At 39.4% G+C, this 26,682-nt stretch overlaps 1 protein-coding gene across 2 annotated transcripts; it reads left to right on the top strand.

Annotated features, from left to right (window-relative positions):
* Window positions 1-3,150, top strand: LOC148042278 (serine/threonine-protein kinase MRCK gamma-like). 2 transcript variants are annotated; one of them, XM_087703055.1, is made up of 3 exons: window positions 1-50; window positions 1,758-1,888; window positions 2,884-3,150. In XM_087703055.1, the coding sequence occupies exons 1-3, from the start codon at window positions 9-11 to the stop codon at window positions 3,092-3,094; spliced, it is 384 nt and encodes a 127-aa protein (XP_087559181.1). In that variant the 5' UTR covers window positions 1-8; the 3' UTR covers window positions 3,095-3,150. The 2 variants fall into 2 exon arrangements, with proteins under 2 accessions (XP_087559181.1, XP_087559180.1); XM_087703054.1 differs by having other exon boundaries at window positions 2-89.
* Window positions 3,151-26,682: the final 23,532 nt, after the last annotated feature.

Genomic DNA, 26,682 nt, shown 5'->3' with positions numbered 1-26,682 from the left:
TCTGCCCCATGCCCCCGGATCAGCTGCAGAAAACCCTGGGGGTGAATCCGGTAAATGGAACTGGCACCGCCTTTGAGGGGTATTTGTCGGTAAGTGTTGTGACCCAACAGCGGCCGGCTGAGCTGTTGGTGGAACCTGACAGCGATGACCACGATGGGACTGCCCTGGAGGCTGAGGAAGACTCTGGTGGGTGTTCGGAGTCAGAGCAGGGACTAGAGATGCCTGTTGGCCACCAGGTGGCGTCTGAGTCAGGGAGCAGTGAGGAAGAACAAAGGGAGGCTGACCCTGACGTACGTATGCTGCGAGGAGGAGGGAGCAGCTTTGGAAAAAGGCTCACAGAAGGAAATAGGGACAGGTGGCTACTGATTGGCCCCTCCCGGAGAGCTTATAGGTGGGGCAACGAGAGAAGAATTTTGCAGAAAACAACAATTTACTGATCCAGCCATAGAGAAAGATTGGGAGAAGATTGTTTCATAGAGATAGCTTTCTGGGCTCCCAGCCAAGGGGTTCCTTATCTCCCTCCTTAGTTGTGGCAGACAGCCAAGTCTGCGTCCATATATATTGTAGAGGCTTGGGACAGAACAGTAAGAGACTCAAGTTTGTTGCGTAGGGCAGATCTTGGGAATGGCAGTTGTCCAACTTCAGGATTGTAATTCAAAGTTTGCTTGACCGTGGGAAAAAAAAAAGCTAAGGGGTGGGCTGGGTTAGAGCCTGGATGGGACACCACTAAGAGATCCGAGGCTGGAAGCTGGATTATGAATTAGAAAAAAATGAGCAAGATGGGAATAAATCTTTTCCAGACTAAATATGAAGTGATAGCATAGGGCAGTGGTTCCCAAACTTGGCAACTTTAAGACTTGTGGACTTCAACTCCCAGAATTCTCCAGCCAGCAGAGCTTCTGGGAGTTGAAGTCCACAAGTCTTAAAGTTGCCAAGTTTGGGAACCACTGGCATAGGGCTGTGATGGCGAACCTATGGCATGCGTGCCAGGGCTGTCATGCAAATACCTCTCTGTGGGCACATGTGGTTTCCGGGGCACACACGCCAGCTGCTCTTCATGGGTGAAAGAGTGCCAGAAAACGGCCCGAAAAACGGCATGAAAATGCTCCCCCAAAACAGCATGAAAATGGACCAAATAAACAGCATGAAAACAGCCCAAATAAACAGCATGAAAATGGTCAAAAAACCAGCATGAAAAACAGCCAAAAACCAGACCATTTTTCAGGCTGTTTTTTGGTTGTTTCCTGGCCAATTACACCCTGAGAACAGCCAAAAATGGCCCCAAAACAGGCATGCGCACACCAGCTAGCTGGTGTTTGGGGTTTCTGGTGCCCTGGCACACGCAAACATGCACATGGAAGCATGTTCCAGTTTGAGCACTTGGTGCTAAAAAAGATCGCCATCACTGGCCTAGGATGTAACAGGTGGAAGATGGTTAGAGAGAGATCCAATTGGAACTAACGAGAAATTTCCTGACAGTGAGAACAATTAATCAATTGCCTCCGGAAGATACGGGTGCTCCAACACCAGAGGCTTTTAAAGAAATTAGTGGACATCCATTAGTCCGAAATGGCAAAGGGTCTCCTGCCTTGGGTATGGGGTTAGACTAGATGACGTCCAAGGTCCCTTCCCGCCTTGTTATTCTACGTCCCATGCTCTGAGTGGATCTCCTGCCCTGCAGGAATGAAAATATTTCCTGGACTCGAAGCTGCTTCTCTGGCGAAAACGAGTTTGCCTGTTTCTCTTTTTATCCCAAGGTGCCCAAACCCTCCGGGGTGAGGAAGGGCTGGCAGAAGGCCTTCGTGGTGGTCAGTGACTTTAAGATTTTTCTCTTCGATGCCTCGGAAGGGAAGATCTCACCGGGTGTCATGCATGTCACAGATATGCGGTGAGTATATCCTGGCTGGGGGATTCTGGGAGTTGAAGTCCACCCCTCTTAAAGCATGCTGGCTGGGGGATTCTAGGAGTGGAAGTCCACTCTTCTTAAAGCATGCTAGTTGGGGAATTCGGGGAGTTGAAGTCCTCCCGTCTTAAAACCTGCTGGCTGGGAGATTCTGGGAGTTGAAGTCCATCTCTCTTAAAACATGCTGGCTGGGGGATTCTGGGAGTGGGAGTCCACCCCTCTTAAAGCATTCTGGGAGTTAAAGCACACGCATTTTCAAGTTGCCAAATTTGAGAAGCTCTGGGTTAGATCGTTGGCAGCCTTCTTAGATATCTTAGGCAAACCCAGCAATGATGCGTAGAGTGGCTTTAGAGGAATCTGAGGTTTGGATCAGATTGATGGGCCACATTAGGCTCCTGGGGTGGAAGTTCCCAACCTCTATGATATTACACTTAGACATTTTCTCTACTCATTGATACTAAAAAGATGTTGGGACTCTAGAAAGAGTGCAGAGAAGAGCAACAAAGAGGATTAGGGGACTGGAGGCTAAAACATATGAAGATCGGTTGCAAGAACTGGGCATGTCTAGTTTAATGAAAAGTAGGACCAGGGGAGACATGATAGCAGTCTTCCAATATCTCAGGGGCTGCCACAAAGAAGAGGGAGTCAAACTATTCTCCAAAGCACCTGAAGGCAGGACAAGGAGCAATGGGTGGAAACTAATCAAGGAGAGAAGCAACTTAGAACTGAGGAGGAATTTTCTAACCGTGGGAAGAATTAATCAGTGAAATGACTTATCTTATGAAGTTGTGCGTGCTTCCTCACTGGAGGTTTTCAAGAAGAGACTGGACAGCCATTTGTCCAAAATGGCACAAGGTCTCCTGCTTGAGCAGGGGTTGGACTAGAAGACCTCCAGGGTCCCTTTCCAACTATTATACTGTTATTCTTAATCACTCCTCATGAGGAACTGGGTACAATTTTTTTCTTACTCATTTTGACAGGGATGAGCAGTTTTCCGTGGCTCCTGTCCTGGCTTCCGATGTCATCCACGCCAACAATAAAGATGTGCCTTGTATCTTCCGGGTAAGAACCAGAAGGGACAGGAAACATCCGGAATGGGAATGCCTTTGTCTGGTACCCAATGGGGACCTTCGAGTTGTGGTTAGTGCAAGATCTCAGAGCAATGAACGAGTCCTGTTGAGTGGCCTTTGAGGGTCTCCCAGCTCACTTGCAAAGAGAGCACAGATTCTAAACCAGTGTTTCTCAACCTTGGCCCACCTGAAGATGCGTGGACTTCAACTCCCATTCGCTGGCTGGGGAATTCTGGGAGTTGAAGTCCACGCATCTTCAGGTGGGCCAAGGTTGAGAAACACTGTTCTAAACTGTGGTTTCTCCATGTGGGGCAGCTGCTGAGTCCCAAGGGGGGCTTCCCAGGACTAAAGCTCAAAAAAGGGGGGGTCTGTGCCAGGTTTGTGGGAAAAGAGCCTCTGAAAAATCAGGATTTGAAAATGTCTGAAGGCAGTACGCTGAAAAAAATAAATAAAAGCCTATACGGTGGCGACAAGGATGTGTTCAAAGCCCCAACTGGGTTTTTTTTGACATTCAATTTTTTATTAGTTTATCCAAAAATCGAATACCAAGAAAAATGAAAATAATGGGGAAGTAGGGGAGGGAAAGGGGAAGAGGAAAAAGTGTACGGGAAAATGGAAAAAGAAGAAGAAGAAAAAGCATTGACTTCGGACTCTTGTGAGCCCAGTAGAATAAGTTTACCTCATCTTTTTTACTTTTGCAAGATGCTATATGTAGGTAGTCAGTGGAGCCTCAAATTTCTGTTGCTAAGCGAATCGTTTGAGTTTTGACTCACTTTACGATCTTTCTCGCCGCAGTTGTTGAGTGAATCCCTGCTGTTGTGAAGTTAGTAACACGGTTGTTAAGTGAATCTGACTTCCCCATTGACTTTGCTCGCCAGAAGGTCACAAAAGGGTACGGCAGCTGTCATAAATACGAGTCAGTGGCCGCCAGCATCCTAATTTCAATTGTGTATCCATGGAGAGGCTGCAATGGTCGTAAATGTCGTAAATGGTCACAAGTCACTTTTTTCAGTGCCGTTGTTACTTTGAACAATCGCTAAATGAACTATTGTAGCCATTTCTTTTCTCTTTTTAATTAACAAATATGTAAAATACACACACACACAACTTAGACGTACACCACATTTACACAATACAATACGAACAGGAGCTTCCTGTTCTTTCTAATAGCAATCATCAATTGATACCGCTCACCTTATATTATTTCCCCTTCTATTGTATTTCATTTGGATTTCACCATTCTTAACCCTCTTATTTTACTCATAACTTTATTATTTATGAGTTTTGTTATATTCTTTCATTGATTTTTGTTTCTTTCCTCCATCCACCTTTACCATTTATCCCATATCTGGTAGAATTCTGATTCTTCTTTTCCCTGGATTTCTTTAGTTAGTTTGTCCATTTCAGCACAATCCATAACCTTTCTTATTATTTCATCTTCGCTTGGAGTTAATTTGTTTTTCCATTGCTGGGCAAAGGCAATCCTTTCCGCTGTAATTATATGTAATATTAAATACTGGATTTCTTTTTTGTATTTCGCAGACATTATTCCTAATTAAAAAAAACTTCCAGTTTCCATTCTATTTTAACCCCTATTATTGCCTCCAGCCAATTTTTGATCCTTTCCCAAAATTTTTTAGCCTCCTCACAGGTCCACCATAAATGGTAATATATTCCGTGTATTGATTCGCATTTCCAACATTTTGGGGAAGTATTTGTTAAGATTTTAGCTAACCTTGTTGGTGCCAGGTGCCATCTGTAAAACATTTTGCACTGGTTTTCTGTGTACGCAACTGATAGTGTCATTTTAAAGTTTGTTCCCCAAAATTTTTCCCATTTGTCTAATTCAATATTATAGTCAAAGTTCTGTGCCCATTTTATCATTTGTTCTTTTACAATTTCCTCTTCCATTTTATACTTCAGGAGAAATTTATATATTCTCCCTATCATCTTTCTATCTGCGCTTTGAATAATTTTATTCAATTCGTGTGGTTGTGTTTCGACGTTATATAATTTAGTATCATTATTGTATTTAGTTTTGATTTGGAGGTAAGTTAGCCAGTCAACTTTTTTTTAAAGATTTTTATTAACAAGCATGTAAAATACACACACACAAACATTAGACGTACACCACATTTATACAATACAGTGCGAACAGGAACTTCCTGTTTTTTATCTTAGCAATCATCAATCGATATCGCTCACCTTATATTATTTCCCCTTCTATCGTATTTCATTTAGATTTCATCATTCTTAACCCTCTTATTTACTCATAACTATTATTTTTGAGTATTGTTAAATTCTATCATTGATTTTTGTTTCTTTCCTCCATCCACCTGTACCATTTATCCCATATCTGGTAGAATTCTGATTCTTTCTTTCCCTGTATTTCTTTCGTTAATTTATCCATTTCAGCACAGTCCATAATCTTTCTTATTATTTCATCTTCATTTGGGGTTAGTTTGTTTTTCTATTTCTGGGCGAAGGTGATCCTTGCCGCTGTAAGTATATGTAGTATTAAATATTGGATTTCTTTTTTGTATTTCACCAACATAATTTTTTCTTTTTTGTATTTCACCGCCAGTCAACTTTTTTTAAGCAGTCATTTTTAAGTTTGTTCCCCAAAATTTTTACTAGCCATTTCTATAGGAACAAACAAAAACCTATCATGGCCCGTCGGCTGCCAGAGGTAGCAGCAGAGCCAGGCAAGGAGGAGGGGGAGGCAGAGCCGGGGCCTTCCGTCCTCCCCCAGGTGGAGAGGCAGCTGCCTTCAGGGCCTGAGCTGAGGGAGGGGGAGGAACAGATGGGGCCCAGATGTGCTTATGTGCAAAGAGGAGAGGAGAGCAAAGGAAAGGAATAAGACGGCTCTCAGGGAAAAGCAGACGCAGACACTATCCAGTCCCTCCCTGGCTGGGAAATAAATAGGAGGAAATAAATAGGAAATGAACAACCGCTCGTTTTCAGTATACAGCAATTTGGATTTCTTGGATTAACTTGGTTTGTTGGGACTAATTATGTTGGGTTTTTTTGTTTATCCTTGTGAATAAAAAGACCTGTTATAAAAAGGGGTGTCAACTCTCAGTGTCGTCATGGGGACAGAATGGGGGGGGGGGGATTCCACGCATGCTGTCGGCGGAGTCAGATCTCAAATTACTACAGCCGGTTTGGGAGGGGTGCGGCTTGGAGCATTGCCGGGCACCGGCTGGCATCCTGCTCACTTACCCCATTCCTTCCGCAGGTGACGCCCACTCAGCTCTCCTGCCCTCCCACCACCAGCTCCGTGCTCTTCCTGGCCGACAGCGAGGCGGAGATGCGGAGGTGGACCCAGGTGCTGAGCGAGCTGCAGCAGCTGCTGCGACAGAACCGGCACTGCGACCGCGCGGTCTACATGCTGAAGGAGGCCTACGACAACGGGCTGCCCTTCATCCCCCACGCCCTCTCAGCCGCAATCATAGGTGTTTCCTGAAATTACGGTTCTGGGAGATCGGAGTGGGTGGGTCTTGTTAGGGGTCTCTCCGTTCGGAGACAGAAAGTAGTGCAGTGGAATGTACACTGAGAGAAAAGGAACGTTGCTAGTAGTAGAAAACACACGAATAGAGTCTCAGACACTGTCAGTAAAATCAAGTAGCTTTATTACTACTAATAGCTTCACAAGCAGTGATAGTAGATATTCGTCCAAACACAATTCAAAGAACAAACAATTGCTTACAGTTGCAGTTCACGTTCCAGCCATCAAGCGAGTAAGTAGTATCAAGCAGAGAGAGGGAGTGAGCTTTCCTGACTCCCTCTTATTGCAAAGTTAATCACAGCTGATAAGTACATTCACTCATTTAAAGCAACATCGACCATTTGTTATTGTATACAAATCTATATTGCCTACCCAACACTAGGAGTATACTCCCAACAGGTCTGGTCTGCTCCCCCAGTTTCTGGAGCAGGGACAGTGGCCTTGATTTGCGGTGGAGTGCACGAAGGGGTCTCCAACCTTCCCAGTTTTATGGGTCAGCACTGTGGGTGGGTGGGGGCCAGTGATGAGATACAACCGGTACACCTCAGTACGGGCATACTGGGGCCTTCTGGTGATCCTTTCCACTGTAACTATATGTAATATTAAATACTGGATTTCTTTTTTGTATTTCGCAGACATTATTCCTAATTTAAAAAAACTTCCAGTTTCCATTCTATTTTAACCCCTATTATTGCCTCCAGCCAATTTTTGATCCTTTCCCAAAACTTTTTAGCCTCCTCACAGGTCCACCATAAATGGTAATATATTCCGTGTATTGATTCGCATTTCCAACATTTTGGGGAAGTATTTGTTAATACTACCACCCGCCCTCCCTGCCTGTATTTGAGCTGATCGAGGCTTTTGCGCATGCTCACGGAGCATACGGCATCTGCGCGATGCTCCGCCCAGCAGCTGAAGCATCGTGGGCTGTAAGTATGCATCCGTGTGCTACGCGCAGGCACATGGTGGACGCCGGGCCGTGGCCCATTAATTGTAAGCCGCCCTGAGTCCCCTCAGTGAAAAGGGCGGCCTATAAATGATAATAAAAAACAACAAACAAACAAACAAACAAAAAGCATGAGCAGTACAGAGATGCAGGTCTGTGATGATTGTCTTTGCACTGACCTGGTGTTCTCACTCCGACAAGCTTTAAGTTTCCTTTCAGTTACAAAAAGCTTTCGCTCCATCTCCAAGACTCTCTGACTTTCAAATAAAGCTTTCATCCGCTGTAAAGATAATTCTTTTTTCAAATTTTCTTTCTCTTTACTAAAAATAAGGAAACAAAAAGTAAGTATTAGAAAACATACAATTGCATAAAGTCAACCTTCACATCGCAGGTCTCAGTTCCTTCCATCTTTTTCACTTAATCCCCATATAAAGATATTAGGATTAAAAACGTGTAATATATGAAGCAAAATTAGCAGCCAAAACCATTCAAAAAGATTTATGACGCTCTCAGTACAGAACAATAGTGACTTTTCTAGCCAGCGAAAATCTGTCGCTTTCAGGAGAGAATACAGAAGAAAAAAATTGAAGGAAGAGAACAACTTCAATTATCATTGAAAAATATCATTGAATCTGGCTCATAAAGTAATATTAAAACATTGAAAGTGGTGTATGATTAAGGTATTGGACTAAGACCAGGAAAGATCAGCTTGGGCCCACCTTCAGATAGGGGAAATCAGTGAGTGCCTTTCTCTCGGCTTAGCTCTACTGTGTATGGCAGAGGAAGATAAACAGGGAAGAAACATCCAGAATTCTGAACTCATGTTAATATTCTAAAGAACATGGTTTATTTATTTCTAAAATATCTACTAATATTCAAAGTTCTGGCTTTCTTGTTGCATACAGGTGTTTTTTTCCTTATTTATTTTTTTTATCCTCTGAAAGTTGAATCAGTGGCAGGATAAAGAAATTACATTTTATGCTATATGTAGTCTTCTAATCCAAGTAAAACATTTGGACATGGATATTGGGTTCATATACAACATGGTAAGTAAGATATGATTTGTTTAGTTTAGGATATTACAGTTAATCTATGACTTATGACTGTAATTTAGCCTGAAATTACAATACTAAAAAGTGCTGGTTGTTAAACATAAAGTAACTAACTTAATTCTACATTTGTTTTGCCGCAATCATTAAGCAAATCACCATGGTCATTAAGCCAGTGGCACAGGTGTCAAGCAAATTCAGTGTCCCTAATGGGAGCTTCTTCCAGAAACCAGAAGTAAATGCCGGTTTCCAGCAACAAAAATAAAAAAATATGGTCACGTGACTTTGGGATACTGAAAATCATAAATGCAAGTGGGTTGAATACCCAAAATGTAATCACATGATCACTGGAATCCATGTCATAAATGCTTTTTTGGAGGGGAAGTATTTGTCATAATGTAAGTTGAAGGCTACCTACACATTAACTCAGCTCTTTTGTTGGAATCCGATATTGTCTTATTTATTTTCCTTTCCCTATTTTATTGTGAGCCGCCCGGAGTCCTTCGGGAGTGGGCGGCATACAAAACTAATAAACAACAAACAACAACAAATTGTGCCCAGCCATTATATCTTATTCAACAAACTATGTCTTACTGTGTGACCCTGGGATGATTTATACTAAGATACTAAGGCTGAATACAGGTATTATGTATTATGTTCTTGCTAAATTCACACATGATATACCATAAATCACTACTTATAAGCAATGGTGGCTGATTTCACACAATATGCTCTGTAGTATTACTTGATTTCAATTAAAAATGTTAACATTATGTAATGTATAACCAAGGCTTATTTTACTAAAATAGTTAATAGTTAACTTGGTATTTTAATCAAGAAAGTTCAAAAATTAAAAAAGTTAAAAAACAACAATCAAGAAAATCTAACAATTTAGCATTTAGATAAGAAGGAACTAATACTCTAATTTAAACGAATATGCCATGGCTTACTCAGGCTGTCAATTTCCACAATTAGAATTCACAAGACTCATTCTGAATTTTCAAGTTTCATTTGAAGCAAATCAAGATAATAGTCGGGTTCAAATTCAGCATCTTCTGAGGCATTACACTGTTTCAGCTCTCTTGAGTTCTCAGATACCTTCTGGGTAAACAATTATTTAAAAAATTAAAACTAATACACTATTGGCTTTTGGTAATTTCAGTTATCAGTTCACAACAAAAAGGTATGGCAACAAATGAAAATATCTTTGAAGAAAATCATCCCATTCAATGTATGAAATTATGCTATAGCCTGAGGTAAAAATATGTATAAGGGAATATATAAATTCAACTATCTTCAAGAGGAAAATTATCAAATGATTAATGAAATTAACAGCTTACACACCAAATAGATATTTGTGGTATTTTATTGCTTTTATGCTTCGTGAAATCAGCCTAGAAAACACAACCATGAAAACACGTTTTGGGTTTTATCTTATTCCAAAATGGCTTGCTCAACGAATATTAAAGCTTGTCTTTATATAAATGCAAAGTTGTAACACCACTTCCCTTCTTTATTGTACTTCCTGGAACTGAGATTGACAGAGAAAACTATTGTGTGTACTATTCCTCAGTAATGGAGTTCCTCAAGTCTTTCAGTATCATCTACAATCATGATGAACAATGCTTGGGATAAGGGTAAAAACAACCCAAAGTCATTCTTCTGTATCTGTCAGTGTTCCAAGTAATGCACCCATAGAAAGCAGAACTCCAAGGCAAGTAGATTCCTCAAAGAACATTTTATTGGATACATCATATTGACACAACTGGTGAAAACCAACTCTGAAAGTTCCTGTGGTTTTCATCTAATTACTTTTTAATTATAAAATTTAAAAAGTTACCCTTCCCCCAAGTCATCAGTTATATTGTCCAATAGAGGTGCTGGCCAGTTGCTTGGTCACTCCACTCCTCCTCTCCCCCAGTCACGTGTTGGAATGTTCTTGGTTTGACTACAAGCCCCCAGTTAGTTATTTTCCCCTGTCCTGTCCCTTCTTCTTCCTTGTGGCAACCCTAAAGCTTCAAAGATGGCCTCAGCCACATTCACTTCAGGATTGACAATCGTTGGAAGAAGCATGGCCCCGTTTCATTTTTATTCCAATTTTGGGGCTCTCTAAAGCAAATTGCTCCTATTTCATTCTTAAAACCACATTATAAACTGAGAAACAGAAATTGCATGATTATAATTTAATTACGGTATTTTGCCACTGAATATCCATGATGCATTGGGGAGCTCCCTCACACACTCCTTTCCTGAAACCTTTTGCATTTAAACACCCTGCTTGTGCCTCTTGCCTTGATTTCATAGTTCTTGCTGCCATCACCTATATGCCTGGGAATCCCTCACTTTTGGCGTACTCTCCACTATTCCCTGTGTGTCAGAGAGAGATGGGCCCCATGTTATTTTCGGCATAAATTCCTTTATGGGAGATCTATTTTCTTCAGTTGTACATCTCAGGTATTTATGGTTAAGCCACTCACTCTTATTTCATGATTCTTTTTGCTGCATGGGCTTATACTATGTAACGTTTTCCAGATTAGTTCTAAATCATTCCTTCACTAACTGCCAATAAAGGATTTGATAATTTAGTCATGTACATACCATTGGTTTTTCTAATGGTTTCACTTTCATTTCTTCTATTTCACCATTTCTTTGTTGAAGCATGTTGGGTAAAGGGTCCAGCTGGTCATGTTCTCCCTGTGAACCTATCATTCTTCGAAGATCTGCAGCCATCTGCAGCTACAAATCAAACCAAATTTTGGTCATTTTTTAATTACATGTATATGAAATATACAGGTAGTCCTCGTCTTGCAACAGTTCATTTAATGACTGTTCAAAGTTATAACTGCACTGATAAAAGCGACTTATGACTGTTTTTCACAGTTACAATATTTGCAGTATCCCCATCATCATATGATCAAAATTCAGATGCTTGGACACTGGTTCATACAGTATCTGTTCAAAAAGTAAAGGTAATCCTTGACTTACAACTTTTCATTTGGTGACCATTTAAAGTTACGACGGCACAGAAAAACTTTCAGACTTATGACCATTTGCAGCATCCCCATGGTCAAATGACCAAAATTCAGACTCAGCAACTGATTTTACGATGGTTGCAGTGTCCCAGAGTAATGTGATCGTAGTTTTTGCAAACCCTTTTGCAAAGTCAATGGGGAAGACAGATTCACTTAACAATCATGTGACTAACTTAACGTCTGCAGTGATTCACTTAACGTGGCAAGAAATGTCAAAAAATGGGGCAAACGTCACTTAACAAAATTCTCATTTAACAACATAACTTTGGGCTCAATTGTGGTCATAAGTCGAGGATTACCTGTAGTTAGCCAAGTCAGTTCTATGAGATTTAACACCAGTTCTTGTAAGTATTCGTTTGTACTGAAAATATCAACTGAAAATACCAAGCATGGGTACTCTGGAAAATGTTTTGACTAAGAATAGCACATCAACCAAAGCTAAAATCTTCCTAATATTTCATACTAATACTTTGTTTTCTACAACAGAAATAGAATGGATAAGCATTTCTCAATCTTGACAACTTTAAGATATGTAGTCTTCAACTCCCAGAATTCCCCAAGCAAGATGTGGATATTTGTGCCAGGAAGGTAACGATACATTTTGCTGGTTCATGATTAAAGAAGGCACCATTCACCATTTTTTTTTGTTTTAAGAATTCAAAAATAATTTGCGCTAGAAGGCAACTTGTTTCTAAAAAAGTAGCATTTACATAGTAAGTGATATTAATATTACACAGATGAAATAGCTTTGTTACCTAAACACAGCTTTCTTAATTCCATAGCTGTATCTCATCTTAATTCTGTAACAATTTTATATATGTACAAAACAGAAATGCTTAGCTATTAGAAAGAATAAAATTCTAGAATAAATTTTAAATTAACATACCTCGAGTATTTGCAACTGTTCTCTGGTGAAATTATGCTGTTTTTGCAATGACTGATATTTTACTTTCATGCTAATTAGATTACGTTCCATTTCTACTCTACGATCCTCTACCTATTGAAAAAAAAATCCACGTAAAGTTGGTTCACATTCTAATGCATTCAATATTTATAGCAAATTATATAGTCCTCAGAAAGCTATACAGTACAAGAGAAATTATCCATCTGCTTAGAAAGATAAATAATGAAAGTTAATAACTTTGCCATATTATTCACCAAATCAAAGCCAGGCAGCTTCTATGTAATTACCAACTTATTTTAAAATCATTGCCAACATAATTATTTCCATAAGTTTGAAAGAATCTGTGAGATTACTTGATCATTACTGTTATTACTGTATGGATTAGAATCTTAAAAATTAAGTTCCTATATATTTGAATGCTACATGCATTTATTCGGCTAAATTGTTTTGAATAAAATATTGTCCTAAAGCAGGGGTGTCAAATGCAAGGCCCGGGGGGTCACCTCACAGCTGCTGCTGTGTTGGAATATTTTCAGGGAGGGCTTATTTTAGTGCATGTGCTCAAAAACCAGATTGGCCTTATTATCCGGAGAGGTCTTATTTTCAGGGAAACAGGATAGACAAACTTACTAATGAATAATTGGCATGAGAAATTTTTGTTACCGAGTCTAGAGAAGTATTTCTCAACCTTGGCAATTTTAAGATGTATGGACTCCCAGAATCCTCCAGCCAGCATAGTGGCTTGGGAATTCTGAGATTTGCAGTCCATACTTTTTAAAGTTGCCAAAGTTGGGAAACCCTGTTCTAAAGGATTCAGCAGTGTTATATTGTTTCCAAACATGTAATAACTTACTACATGTACTACTAAATGTATTAAGACTTTGGTTAAAATGCTTTTTCAGAATCTTTGGCATCTGCTTTGAATGAAAAATATAATTCAAGAGAATTGATACTGAGAAGTGACTCAATATAAGAAGGCTTTGAAACTAACAATGGCTTTGTTGCAAGTAATATATTATGATTATGAAAATCGGTACCTCAGCAAATAGAGAATTGCCTTGACTGGGAAAATCCTGGGCCTGCTGTAGTGCATGGTCAAGTTGAACTTGCAGATCTTGATTCATCTCACGGGCTTCCTGAATTTGAGTAAAACATTGTTAATTTATCCAAACTAAACTCAATTTAAATTTACCCAAACTAAATGTATCTTATTTACAGAACTCTCCAATCCTGTAAATATTCCAAATTTTGAAAACACATGATAATGGCATTACATGTCACAAAACATCAACCATGGTCAGTTTGATCTAGTGTTCAAGGCATCGGGCTAGAAAGCAGGAGACTATGAAAACAAGTTGGGTGATTATTGGGCAGTCACTCTCGGCCCAACCTATCTCACAAGGTTGTTGCTATGGGGAAAAATAGGAGAAGGAAAGTGTTGGATATATTCACCACCTGGATTTATTTGTAAAAATAATAAAGGCATTATAAATAATAGCACTAGGATTTAGACTTATATACCACTTTATAGTGCTTTACAGTCCTCACTAAGCAGTTTAGAGTCAGCCCTAGCAATCTGGATCCTCATTTTACCAATTTCAGAAGGCTGAGTCAACCTTGAGCTGGTCAGAATTGGTCTGCGGTGGGCAGAACTAGCCTGTAATCCTGCATTGCACCCATTGTGACAGCACAGCTCCAAAGATAAATGTCTAGAAGCAATCTGTTTAGCAATCTGCTAAGATTGCTCTCTGATACTTTCCCAGGTTACTGTCTTATGCTTCAACTTATTTTATCCTTTTTCAGAGCCAGGAGACAGTGCTGGAATGTAGTTGCCTATCATTTTCTTTCCCAAGACAAGACCAGGGTAGGTGCAGAAATGTTGTAAAAGAAATGCAAATCTTCCAGGTTGTCCCAAAGGTGTTTTCTTTCAAAAGGCAACTGGACTTTCTGGTTTTTCTTTGAAGATATTTCGCCTCTCATCCAAGCTTTTTCAGCTGAAGCTGCGACAACCATGACCTGGATGACTAAGAATCTCCATAGAGAATCCTCCAGGTTGCCATTTTGCTTTATCCTACACTAGCAAACATTTTTTTTTAAAAAAAAAACAACTGAAAGAATATGATTATATTCTAATGATGTTAGCAGAGGCTAACAAAAACTAAATAGATAATATATTTTAGGTTCAGGAGATCACAATGTCTGTCCGTCTGTCTGTCTGTCCATCCATCCATCCATCCATCCATCCTTAACATTGTATTACAGAAAACACAAGTTTTATTACTGACTAGTCTTAGGAAAAAAATTGATAATTTAAGGCAGTCCAGTAATTGTTCAGAATAGTAGATGTAGACAATTGCTTTTGATGCTAAAAACAAAATAGAAGGACAAAAATCAAGTAGAGGATTTGCTTTATTTATCCTAGCTACCGATTCAAACAAATACATTCCTAACAAAATAAATAATAGGTAAGCATATGTCCTTTCAGTTGAAATCTGTAAAAGATACAAATCCAGCAAAGCTTCTCACTGCTAAAAATATTTATGTTATAAGGCCTAGAATTAAAAAGCTGATCATTTCTTGGGTACAAGTTTTTGTGTTTTTTTGGGTAAGATTTGTATTGGTACCTATGCTGAGTGATCAAGCTCGGATGACCAAACCCAGAAAATTCTGGTTTTGAAGATTTCAAATCTTGTTTCACCTCGCAAAACACTTCATCTCTATGCTTTTTAATTTTTTCATCCTACATGGTTGCATCCAAAGTCCTCTTTTCTGATGAGAGCAACTTTTGCCAAAAGCACCAAAAATTGGTTCAATGACCGTGGGATTACTGTGCTTGATCTGCCTCTCCATTCTTCCTCTATACTCTGGGTCCTTGGTTTCCAAATGAGATGCAAAAGTTGCTCTCATCAGAAAAGAGGACTTTGGACCAAGGAGCAACAGGACTTTGGACCACTGTGCTTCATTAAGACCAGGGTCTACCAGGAGATTTTGGAGCATTTCATGCTTCCTTCTGCAGATGAGATTTATGGGGATGCTGACTTCATTTTCCAGCTGCCCACACTGCCAAAAGCACCAAAACCTGGTTCAATGACCATGGGATTACTATGCTTGACTGGTCAGCAAACTCGCCTGACCTGAACCCCATAGAGATTCTATGGGGCATTGCCAAGAGAAAGATGAGAGACATGAGACCGAACAATGCAGAAGAGCTGAAGGCTGCTATTGAAGCATCCTGGTCTTCCATAGCACCTCAGCAGTGCCATAGGCTGATAGCTTCTATGCCACGCTGCATTGAGGCAGTAATTGTTGCAAAAGGGGCCCAAACCAAGTCCTGAGTACATAGGCATGCTTATACTTTTCAGAGGTCCAATATTGTTCTATTCACAATCCTTGTTTTATTGATTGCATGTAATATTCTAATTTTCTGAGATGGTGGATTTGGAGTTTTCATGAGCTATACACCATAATCATCACAATTATGACAAATCACAGCTTGAACTATCTATCTCATATATTAGTTTCACCTTTTAAGTTGCATTACTGAAATAAATGAACTTTTACACGATATTCATTTACAACTTTTGGAGGCAAGCTGTTCCACTGTTTAATTGTTCTGTCAAGAAATTTCTCCTCAGTTCTAAGTTGCTTCACTCTTTGATTAGTTTCCACCCATTGCTTCTTGTTCTACCCTCAGGTGCCTTGGAGAATAGTTTGACTCCCTCTTCTTTGTGGCAACCCCTGAGATATTGGAAGACTGCTATCATGTCTCCCCTACTCCTTCTTTTCATTAAACTAGACATACCCAGTTCCTGCAACCGTTCTTCATATGTTTTAGTCTCCAGTCCCCTAATCATCTTTGTTGCTCTTCTCTGCACTCTTTCCAGAGTCTCCACATCTTTTCTACATCGTGGCGACCAAAACTGAATGCAGTATTCCAAGTGTGGCCTTACCAAGGCATTATAAAGTGGTATTAACATTTCATGTGATCTTGATTCTATCCCTCTGTTTATGTAGCCTAGAACTGTGTTGGTTTTTTTTGGCAGCTGCTGCACACGGCTGGCTCATATTTAAATGGTTGTCCACTAGGACTCCAAGATCCCTCTCACAGTTACTACTATTGAGCAAGGTACCACCTATACCAGTGGTAGTCAACCTGGTCCCTACCGCCTACTAGTGGACGTTCCAGCTTTCATGGTGGGTGGTAGGGGTTTGCTGTAACTCTGCTTTATAAATTTTATAATGTAAAGTTACTTCCCTACTTTATAAATCACCATTACTGTGGAACCGGTGGGCGGTTAGAAAATTTTACTACTAACAGAGATGCAAAAGTGGGCGGTAGGTATAAAAAGGTTGACTACCTCTGACCTATACTGTACTTGTCTATTTCGTTTTTCTTGCCTAAATGTAGAACCTTACTCTTTTCACCAGTGAATTTCATTTTATTAGATAGTGCCCAAAACAACAAACACAGAGCAGAAACCAATAACAACCTACAGTTCTAATTGTCATGTTTCTCCATATCACATTGGCTGTCGAGTCATATTTTTTATAAGTCATAGTCCAGACTAACTAATAAAAATATACAACCTAATAGCCAATTGTACAATTCTAGATTGAATTTTCACGTGTCAACAGGGAGATGTCATATAGCACATTAATAGCTTAAATCAGTATTCAGGTGAAAAAGTCAGATTTTACAGTATCTTTCTATATACACTATATTGCCAAAAGTATTCGCTCACCCATCCAAATAATCAGAATCAGGTGTTCCAATCACTTCAATAGCCACAGGTGTATAAAATCAAGTACCTAGGCATGCAAACTGTTTTTACAAACAGTTGTGAAAGAATGGGTCTTTCAGGAACTCAGTGAATTCCAGCTTGGAACTGTGATAGGATGCCACCTGTGCAACAAATCCAGTCATGAAAGTTCCTTGCTCCTAAATATTCCACAGTCAACTGTCAGCTGTATTATAAGAATGTGGAAGTGTTTGGGAATGACAGCAACTCAGCCATAAAGAGGTAGGCCACGTAACATCAGTCCAACATCAGTGTGTGACCTCACAAATGCACTTCTGGAAGAATGGACAAAAATTCCCATAAACACACTCCTAAACCTTGTGGACAGCCTTCCCAGAAGAGTTGAAGCTGTAATAGCTGCAAAGGGTGGACCGACGTCATATTGAACCCTATGGATTAGGAATGGGATGTCACTTACAGTAAGTTCATATGCGAGTAAAGGCAGGTGAGCGAATGTTTTTGGCAATGTAGTGTATATCCTGTTCACTTAACCATTGACCAGAAGGGGAAAGGCCCATTTAAAGCTGCTATGCTGCAGAAAGGTTTAAAAACCTTGGATGGCTAAAGCTATTTTCTGCATGCCTCTTCAGTACTAAACAGGGAAGTATTGTTTTGGCAATCTTAACATTTATTTGAACTTTGGAGAAAGGAAACAAGCAGAGATATTCTGTAAGATGGAACAACGGAGGCACCAAATCCAGCACAATTTGGTTATGTCCTTTTACCCCTTTCTAGGTTCAAGTCTGGGGAAACGGTTAAAGCTAATCACTCTTTGCAATGAAAGAATCTCCTTGGCTCCATTCCCTTTCTCTAATTGTTTTAGCAAAAGATTGAAGAACAATTTTTCCTTTCAACCATCTGGTACTTGAGCACTCAGAACAATATAAAGATATAAATAAAGTAAGTGAGTGCTCCTTAATTTTCTCTCCACTCCTGGTCAGCACCTTGATAGATTGTCCTCCAAAAACTAGAAAAGATGTCTGAAAGTCTGCAACTGACAGTTTCAATGTTAAGAAATTTTAAAATATCAAAAAATACAGAGGCAAAAACTCAAGAGTATATGCTTTAGTTCAAAAGAATTAAAATCTAAATCTGCATATCCAATTCAAAAGAAACTTGAGCAGCACCCATGTAAATTTCCCTGGATAGGAATAAAAAGTGAAAAAGATTATCAGTTAGGATTGTGGGAAACTTTATTATGCAAACCAAGAGGAAATGGATTGTTTCCAGTTATAGTCCAAAACCAAATGATCTTCAGTGTGTCTGTATGCATTTGTTCTATATATGAACAAATATATAATTATGGAATTGTTAAAATTCCAGTTCTCTTCTAGTACAAATATCTTTATAGGACAAGTACAATATAAAGGTATACTAAAATAAAACAATAGTTAAAAAAAAGGTTACATACATAAAAAAGGAATAAATCATAAAAGTAACTCAATTTATCAATTGGCTGGCTATCAATTTTGCATATGAAGTAGAATTTAACTATCGTATTTTTTGGAGTATAAGATGCACCTTTTTCCCTCAAAAAAAAAAAAAAAGACTGAAAATCTGGGAACGTCTTGTACAGTGAATACAGCATTTTTAGCCCTCCGAAGCCCCGCCCCTTCACCAAAATGGCTGGGCATACTCTTATGGGGACTTTCACAGAGCTCCTGGGGGCTGGGGAGGGCAGAAATTTGCAAAAAACAGGTCGTTTCCCCCCCCCCCTCGCAGTCCGCAGCAGCACTCTATAAGCCTCCCTAAGGCTATGCATGCAATTTTTTTTGATGAAAAACAGACTGTTTTTTGCTCGTTTTTGCTCCCCCATCTTCCAGGAGCACTCTGTAAGCCCCCCCCCCCCCCTTTCAAGGCTATTAATGCCTTTTTGTGAGGGAACGGACCTGTTTTCGGGAGGTTTACAGAGTGCAAAAACTTTTTTTTCCTTTTGGAAAGCTCTTTCACTGATTGATGAGAATTACATTGATTAAGTGCTGTGCCAGCAGAAACACCTACCTATATACTGTATTTCTCTCTCTATTTCTCTCTCTCTATCCCCCTATCTATCTACCCACACTCTCTCCCTACCTACTCTCTATTTTTCTCTCTCTATCCCTTTATCTACCTACCTAACTACTCTCCCTACCTACCTACTGTATTTCTCTCTCTCTAACCCTTTATCTAACTACCTACCTACCTATTCTCTCTCCCTACCTATCTACTGTATTTCTCTTTTTCTCTCTCTCTATTCCTCTACCTACCTACCTACCTACCCCCCCCGTCTATCCCTTTACCTACCTACCTACTCTCCCTCTCTCCCTACTATCTACTGTATCTCTCTCTCTCTTTCTCTCCCTCTCTATCCCTCTATCTACCTACTTACCTTTTTAAAAAAATTGCATCTTCAAAACCTTGGTGCGTCTTATCCTTTGGTGCATCTTATACTCTGAAAAATACAGTACTTTTAGGGAATGGAGTCATGGGTATCCAATATAAAAACTACAACTAAACATTAATCAGAATGTGGACATTTGTTTCACTGATGGGATTAACTCCAACTGTATACCAGCATAAAAAGGCAATATAGTAAAACCCTTTTCTGACCCTAAACCATTAAAGAGGATCATGAAATAATCTACATGCAGGGTTGAATAACTGAATCTTATTTAGGAAAGGCTGTCCCAAAGCATAAAGAAGGCTCTCCCTACTTTTCCCCCCTCCTTCTTTCTTCATCCAGCCCTCCAGATCAGGTTGAATCCAGCCCTTCATCCAGATCTGGCTGAATTTGCTTTTTACTATTCCCTAAAAGGCAGATGGAGTCCAACACATGGAGGCAAAGATATGCCTTTCAGCTCCACTGAGTGAAAAACAGGAAGAGGCGGAGGAAAGAGGAAGCAGGTAGGGACTCAAGTTTAGAGTAACTAACTTCGCTTTCAGGAGGAAACTAGTGTTAGGGTATAACACCAACTGTGGCACTTTCTCCAGAAGACGTGCGGCCGGGAAAGTACTGGCAAACCACGTTTTGTTTTGCCTTTTAAAAGACGGTGAATGCAGCCGTACTGAGTGCTGGTAGCAGAGACAAAAAGAAAAGCTTCTCTTCTTTTGTAGTTTCTGCCGCTCCTGCATATTCTAGTCGCTACTTTTCAATACGTAGCCCCGCTCTGCGAGGTTTGCACTTACCTGTTTCGCCTTTGACTAAGACACGCAACAACCCCGACGAACCTGTGTTTGAATCTTAGGCTTAAAACCCACGCCGAGCGCATTCGATCTCGCGATATTTAACGACGCCGGCTTAGAAAGACACTGCGCATGCCCGGTAGAGGACGCGCGTTGGCGGGCGGGGTGGTCGTGGACGAGGTGGACTTTTCAAGCGGTTTAGCTTCCCTTCGGTCAGAGATGATATGGAAATGGAGTCTACAGAATGAGCGGCGCCAGGACAACGAGGGATTTCCTAAGTGGGGGAGGGAGCGGGGGAGGAAGAAGGCCGTGGACTCCGTTGTCGGTTTTGCAAACAGCTGCAAGGAAGAAAGGAGAAGTGGGATCTTCTTGTCCTGGATCTTGTCTTTTTACGTACGCTGATTGACAGCATATACACCAAAGACAAATTCCTTGCGTGTTCAATCACACTTGGCCAATAAAGAATTCTATTCTATCCTATTCGGAGATCCCCGTATCTGTTCATAGGATCCACCTGAAATCACCATTCAAAATACTGATTACATTCGTCTGCATAGAAAGGACTATTACAACCAGTGATGCCCAAGGAATTGGGGAAGTGAAATGTATATAGATACAGATACAAAGATATAGATATATAAAAATGTATCCTTATAATTGATTATCTGGATACAGATAATCATCACATACTGCTGACATTACAGAATGCAGCCTTCTAGGAAAGTGGCCTGTATTTTGACTATTTCAGTGTTAGTTAAAGTGTGAGTCTTAGGACAGCTGGGGAATCTGACATCAAAGTCGGTGCATGTTGAAAAAGAACACAATATTAAGATCCCATAAAATAATTGAGTAGTGGTAACATCAACAAATGAATCATTTTTAATGTTTAATATGGTAAATGCATACTACAAACAAAAGGTATTTGGGGATCCCTCATAATTTTTTAAAAGTAGGAAGCTCATATAATTTCATTTGAAATCTTAACAGGATCCACGGTTTTGCATCGCAGCAGTTTATCCTTTAAGCCCTCAAATGCCATTCTGCACAGCTGGTGTCACCATGGATTTTCATTCGATCACTTTAGCCACGCTCTTTAAGCCCAGTCTCCTCACATATGGTTGTGGGGTATAAAGTGTAATAAAAATATCCCATATAAGAGGCTTTTGAGTTCCAGAGGAAAGTGTTATATAATTACACAAATTTAGGATTTTGGTTTCTTACTCATGCTTAAATTGCCCAACCAAATTTTCATGGGATCCTGCGTATAGTAAAGTTGAGGATTGCATACTGTTTTCCCTTTATTGGTGAAGCCTAAAAAACAAATTGTTTCTTGATCATGAGGTAAATTCCACAATAGCACTCGCTGCCAGATAGTTTTGTGTATTCTGGCCCTATATCAGAATTACAGCCAAATTGAATTACCTTTTTCTTTGAATGCTATCTTTGAATAAGATCCTCTACTCAAGCACCATGCCACTAGCTCCACCTTGTGGCAGTTGATCTCCTTATCTTGACATACAACTTGAATCTAAAATTTAAGGATGCAAATCCTGTAGCTACAGCAGATGAAAGTTTTTCTTAACAGTCTTCTAAAAGCCTGTTGTCATTAGTACAGGTAGTCCTTGACTTACAACAGTTCATTTAGTGACTGTTCCAAGTTATAATGGCACTGAAAAAAGTAACATGACCATTTTTCACCCTTATGACCATTGCGGTATCCCTGTGGTCACGTGATTTACATTCAGATGCTTGAGAACTGACTCAAGATTTATGACAGTTGCAGCATCCCAGGGTCATGTGATCCCCTTTTGTACCCTTAGGACAAACAAAGTCAATGGGGAAACCAAATTTACTTAACAACTGTGTTACTAATTTAAAAACAGCAGTGATTCACCTAACAAATGTGGCAAGAGAAATCGTAAAATGAAGCAAAACTTACTTAACAAATTTCTCAATAAACAAAATAAATTTTGGGCTCAATTGTAATCATAAGCTGTATAATACTGTTTTCTCCATAAAGGAAAAAAAAATCATGAAACAACACTAACTTCTTAAATGAAGTATTTTACAGCTATAAATGAGTTTTAAAAGCAAAAAGTGATGCAATTGCTACTATGTTTAATTATTTTTTGCATGGACTACTTTCAACAAAAATTAAAAAATGGCAGTTGGCCTACAAATAATATGTATGTATGTATGTATGTATGTATGTATGTATGTATGTATGCATGCATGCATGTATGTATGTATTTTTTACCCCCTCCCCAAAAAAGTGCATATAATTCTTTCCTAAAGGCATATTGTTTTTTATAGATATCTTGAAATCAGATTGGATGTATCATTCTTTTATTGTTTTGTTGGATTGAGAAGTGCCTCTTGCAATGAGCATTACAACTGAGATAATTTGAGAGGACACTCACAACATGTTCTTGGGTGTTTGGGGGAGAAAGCACAAAGATGTGGCAATAAGAAGCTCTGATTTTTGAGGCCAGGAGGACTTCTAGGTTGTGCATTACTTTTGAAGAGAGCCATCTTGCCCAGAGTCAAGGATGGAAACACCCCAAATCCAGAGAACCTGAAAACTACAGCCACTCAGTTGAGTCAAAACTGAACTCGGTTTCTTCAACCCAATAGTCATAACATGATCTTCCCCAGCCATACCCTCAAAGCCTGCAGACATAGGACAGAACGTCACTTGGATGCCTAATGCAAAGTACACATGGATATAAATAATAAATGAATGATGCCTTACTTCATAGTGAATGACCAGTGGTTTGATGGAGATATTAAAAATGCGGAAGGAGTATAGGACAGAACCCTGAAGCAGCCTGCAAAACAAAAAAAACTTGACTGGAACTGACCCCAGAAAAAGGAAAAGGACTACCTTAACTTGGTGTTACCCACTCCCAACTCTCAAAACCAGTTCAGAATAATAATGTGGCTAAAGGTATCAAAGGTTCCCTAGAGCCAGGATGGGCATACAACCTCCATTGTGTTTATATTGTGTAGCAACCTATAGTTGCTTAAATTGCACACAACTGGACTCATGAAACACTAGACTTAGACTTAGAATAACTTTATTGTCACTTTGAATGTGAACACTACACCATAAAACAAAGTTTACTATCCTCCATGGCTGGATTCACAAAGTGTACCAAGCAAAACCAAGAAAAGTAGACTATGGTGGTGTTCAGGGTACGAATACAGCCTGTAGGAATTTCAGAATCAGAATTGTATGATTTAAAAAAAAAATAGTACAGGTCAACCTCCTGCGGAGGTTACAACCTGCTCCTTCCCTTGCAAGAATCAGTTAGATCAGCCCCCGTTTGAAAATCTCCAGCAAGAGGGAAATTCTTACTTTTCTCTGCAGTGCATTCCAATCTTTAATCATTCTACTATCATAAAATTCCTCCTAAGATACAGTTTGAATTTCCTTTGTTTAACTTCGCATCCACTCAGTGTCTTGTGTTACTCTGCATATTGGTCCAACTCTTTTAATCTATTCTCCCATCATCTGCTTGATTCATGTTAATACTGGTTGCTGAAATCTAAGTCACTTAAATCCTAAAATGTTCTGGATTTTAGTTAAACTTGTATGCAGCCCAATCTAGAGAGATCTAGGGTGCTTTTGTAGGGATTAACATTCAGTGTATCCATTATTAAGATACCATACATCAGAAACTCTGTACACCAGCTAAACTACGATTTTTAACCTTAAGCATTCCTCTCTATCTTCTTATAATCTAATCTCTCTCGGCAACTAACATCTCTGAATTAAAACATCCCACTTGCATTTATACTGTACCATGAGTCAATCTCCTTTTCTTGTCCTTGCTCTAAAACAACAAAAAAATATGTGGATCATAAAAACAAAGCACCAGGATGACACAAATTTAATCCTGTCTGATAAGTCAGATTTCAAATGAGTATCTCATGAGTTCAAAATACTTTTAAGTATTTGTAAGACACACACAATGATCTCTCTCATTCTTCTATTTTTCAAGCTCTGTAGCTTGAAAAGAAATGCCCAGCTGATTTAAACTTTACTTACAAGGCTTGATTTCCAGGCTCTTTATCATCTTCATAACCCAAGCTGTTTTCCATCTTCCTTTTAAAATCTGATGTGTCAACCCTGGAAGCCATCTCTTCCATTGGAGCTTCAGTGCTGTCACATTTAGTGCCTGGGGAAACAGGAGAGGGGATTACAAGGAGTGGTAGAGGATTAGCCATAACATCATATCTTTCTCTCGGAGTAAATGGCATTCGGCTTGCACCTGGATGGGAGTGACTGGGGATTGTCTTCAGTTGGGACTGAATTGAATGGACAATGTGAATAGGATGGATCTTTGACTTTCTTTTGGGTGAGGAAAATCTGAAAGTTTTCAGATTTGGGTTTTTCCAGATGTGCCAATAGGACATCTCTAATAAAATGGAACTTTGAGGAACTTGAAGCCTCGTAGTCTTCTTTCATTGGGGGTGTTATTTGGAACCCTGACATGATGCTCAAAACTGAACACAGTACCCCAAGTACAGTATCGGTACAATGAAATCTCCAAAGATGGTGATGTAACTGTTTGGCTACTGCATGACATTATTTACTCATGTAGTATAGTAGCCAACTAGAAGCCCTAAAAGAAATCCTTCTAATACCGGGTACTAGCAGACGAAATCTCCTCAATCTGATAAGCATTCCTGATGAGATGCTGGTTAAAGCAGACTGGAAAGAGATGATTGGAAGGAATTTAAATAGAAGGTGCTTTTTCAAAAGAGCATGTTTTAATATGTGGAATTCATATTAACGTGCTATTACAATAGCATGTTAATAACTACAACTTGGATAACTTTTAAACATGGATGAATAAGTTAATGGCTAGGAGCTGTATTCCAGCCTTTTCTTTTTCCTATCTGAATATTGGGTTTACTCTACTCAAGTCTTTGGTGTCTTGCTATTCCTCCAGTTTTCAAAACATACCAAACATGTTACTTTTATCAAATATTTCAATACTATGGGATATAATTTGTCTTATGAATGCAAATACATAATTCTTATGTATATCAGACCTGAACTATGTCCATCACCACTCCTTGTTTTTATGTGAACATAGCCAAATGACTTTCCCTTACCAAGCCATATTTAAGCATATTTGAGCCCAAAGTGAAAAGTTGGTCGTTGTTTTACTGCAGGTTCTACTTGTGTCATTTAAATCAAGTTTTTGCAGTGCAACAAAATGCCAACCCCTTTGGTTCCTGTGAGTTACTTATTTCTGTAGTCATCCTTTCTCCTTTAGCCAACAAGATGGGAAAGAGGTCAAATGATATGTCCGCAGAAGGAAGAAAAAATCAAGGATATTTTAAAAAGGGCTGTAACTGGATTGAACTATTTATTTTCATTAGTGAGATACAAGGACTAAACAGGATAAGTTTACTACTATCCAGGTAAAGTTTACCCTTCTAAATTCTTACTGATCTTTTGAGATCAATGAAGCTTTTGGGTTCCTGCAGTAGGAACTGCTCTAAAGGCCATTCATGTAAAAATAATCATATTGTTGTGCCCCTTTGTGTAACAGAAAGCTCCCAGTTCTCAGTCCACATATACATGGGTTCTTGACACCATAACTTATACGACTAAAATACTGGAGTTAATGTCTTTAATTACTGGAGCCACTGGAGCCGCCAAACTCTTCATTGCAGTTTCCCCAATCCCTCCCCCACCACTCTTGAATTTCAACTTCCTGCCCCAGTGTTTTTTTATAAAATGAAGGAAAGCTTCCTTGATTCCTTCCAAAAATCTGGATCTCCGGTCTCACTGTCTGCCCAGTGCAAACCTATTTACCAATTTGCCCGAGGTCTCACAAATGGTTTGGTGTGAGTCCTTATCGCCAATTGCTCTACAGCCTTACTTTAGAAAAAGTGAAGGAATTCTTTTGGAACACACAGCATTTTGCCCTCTAGTATGAACACCCACAGAGTAGTGCTTGCATGTGACAAGTGTGAGTTATGCAAGCAAGCTTAGAACTGCGGAGAGACATTCCTGGCAGCAATTCTACATTCTTGGAGCTCGCCAAAAGAGAGCTTGCAAAAGAATGAAAGTGTTCAGTCCATCAAGACCCAAAAACAATCATTAAAGTGGTAACAAACAGCAACACTCATGTGATTTACAATGTAAGCATGGAAACAGATCATAGGCCAGACTGTGATGAAGCAAAGATTTGTTTATTTTAAATTGATTTTTCCAGAGTGCAGTTTCTTGGTTTTAGTTGCATAGTGTTATTCTTTTTTCAAAACAAAATAAAATCTTTCAATTGTATT

This window comes from Thamnophis sirtalis, unplaced genomic scaffold (assembly GCF_051295495.1).
Source record: "Thamnophis sirtalis isolate CommonGarterSnake01/CBP01778 unplaced genomic scaffold, rThaSir2_p1.2 scaffold_19, whole genome shotgun sequence".
NCBI classification, from domain to species: domain Eukaryota; kingdom Metazoa; phylum Chordata; class Lepidosauria; order Squamata; family Natricidae; genus Thamnophis; species Thamnophis sirtalis.
This window is presented reverse-complemented; position numbering and strand designations above follow the sequence as displayed.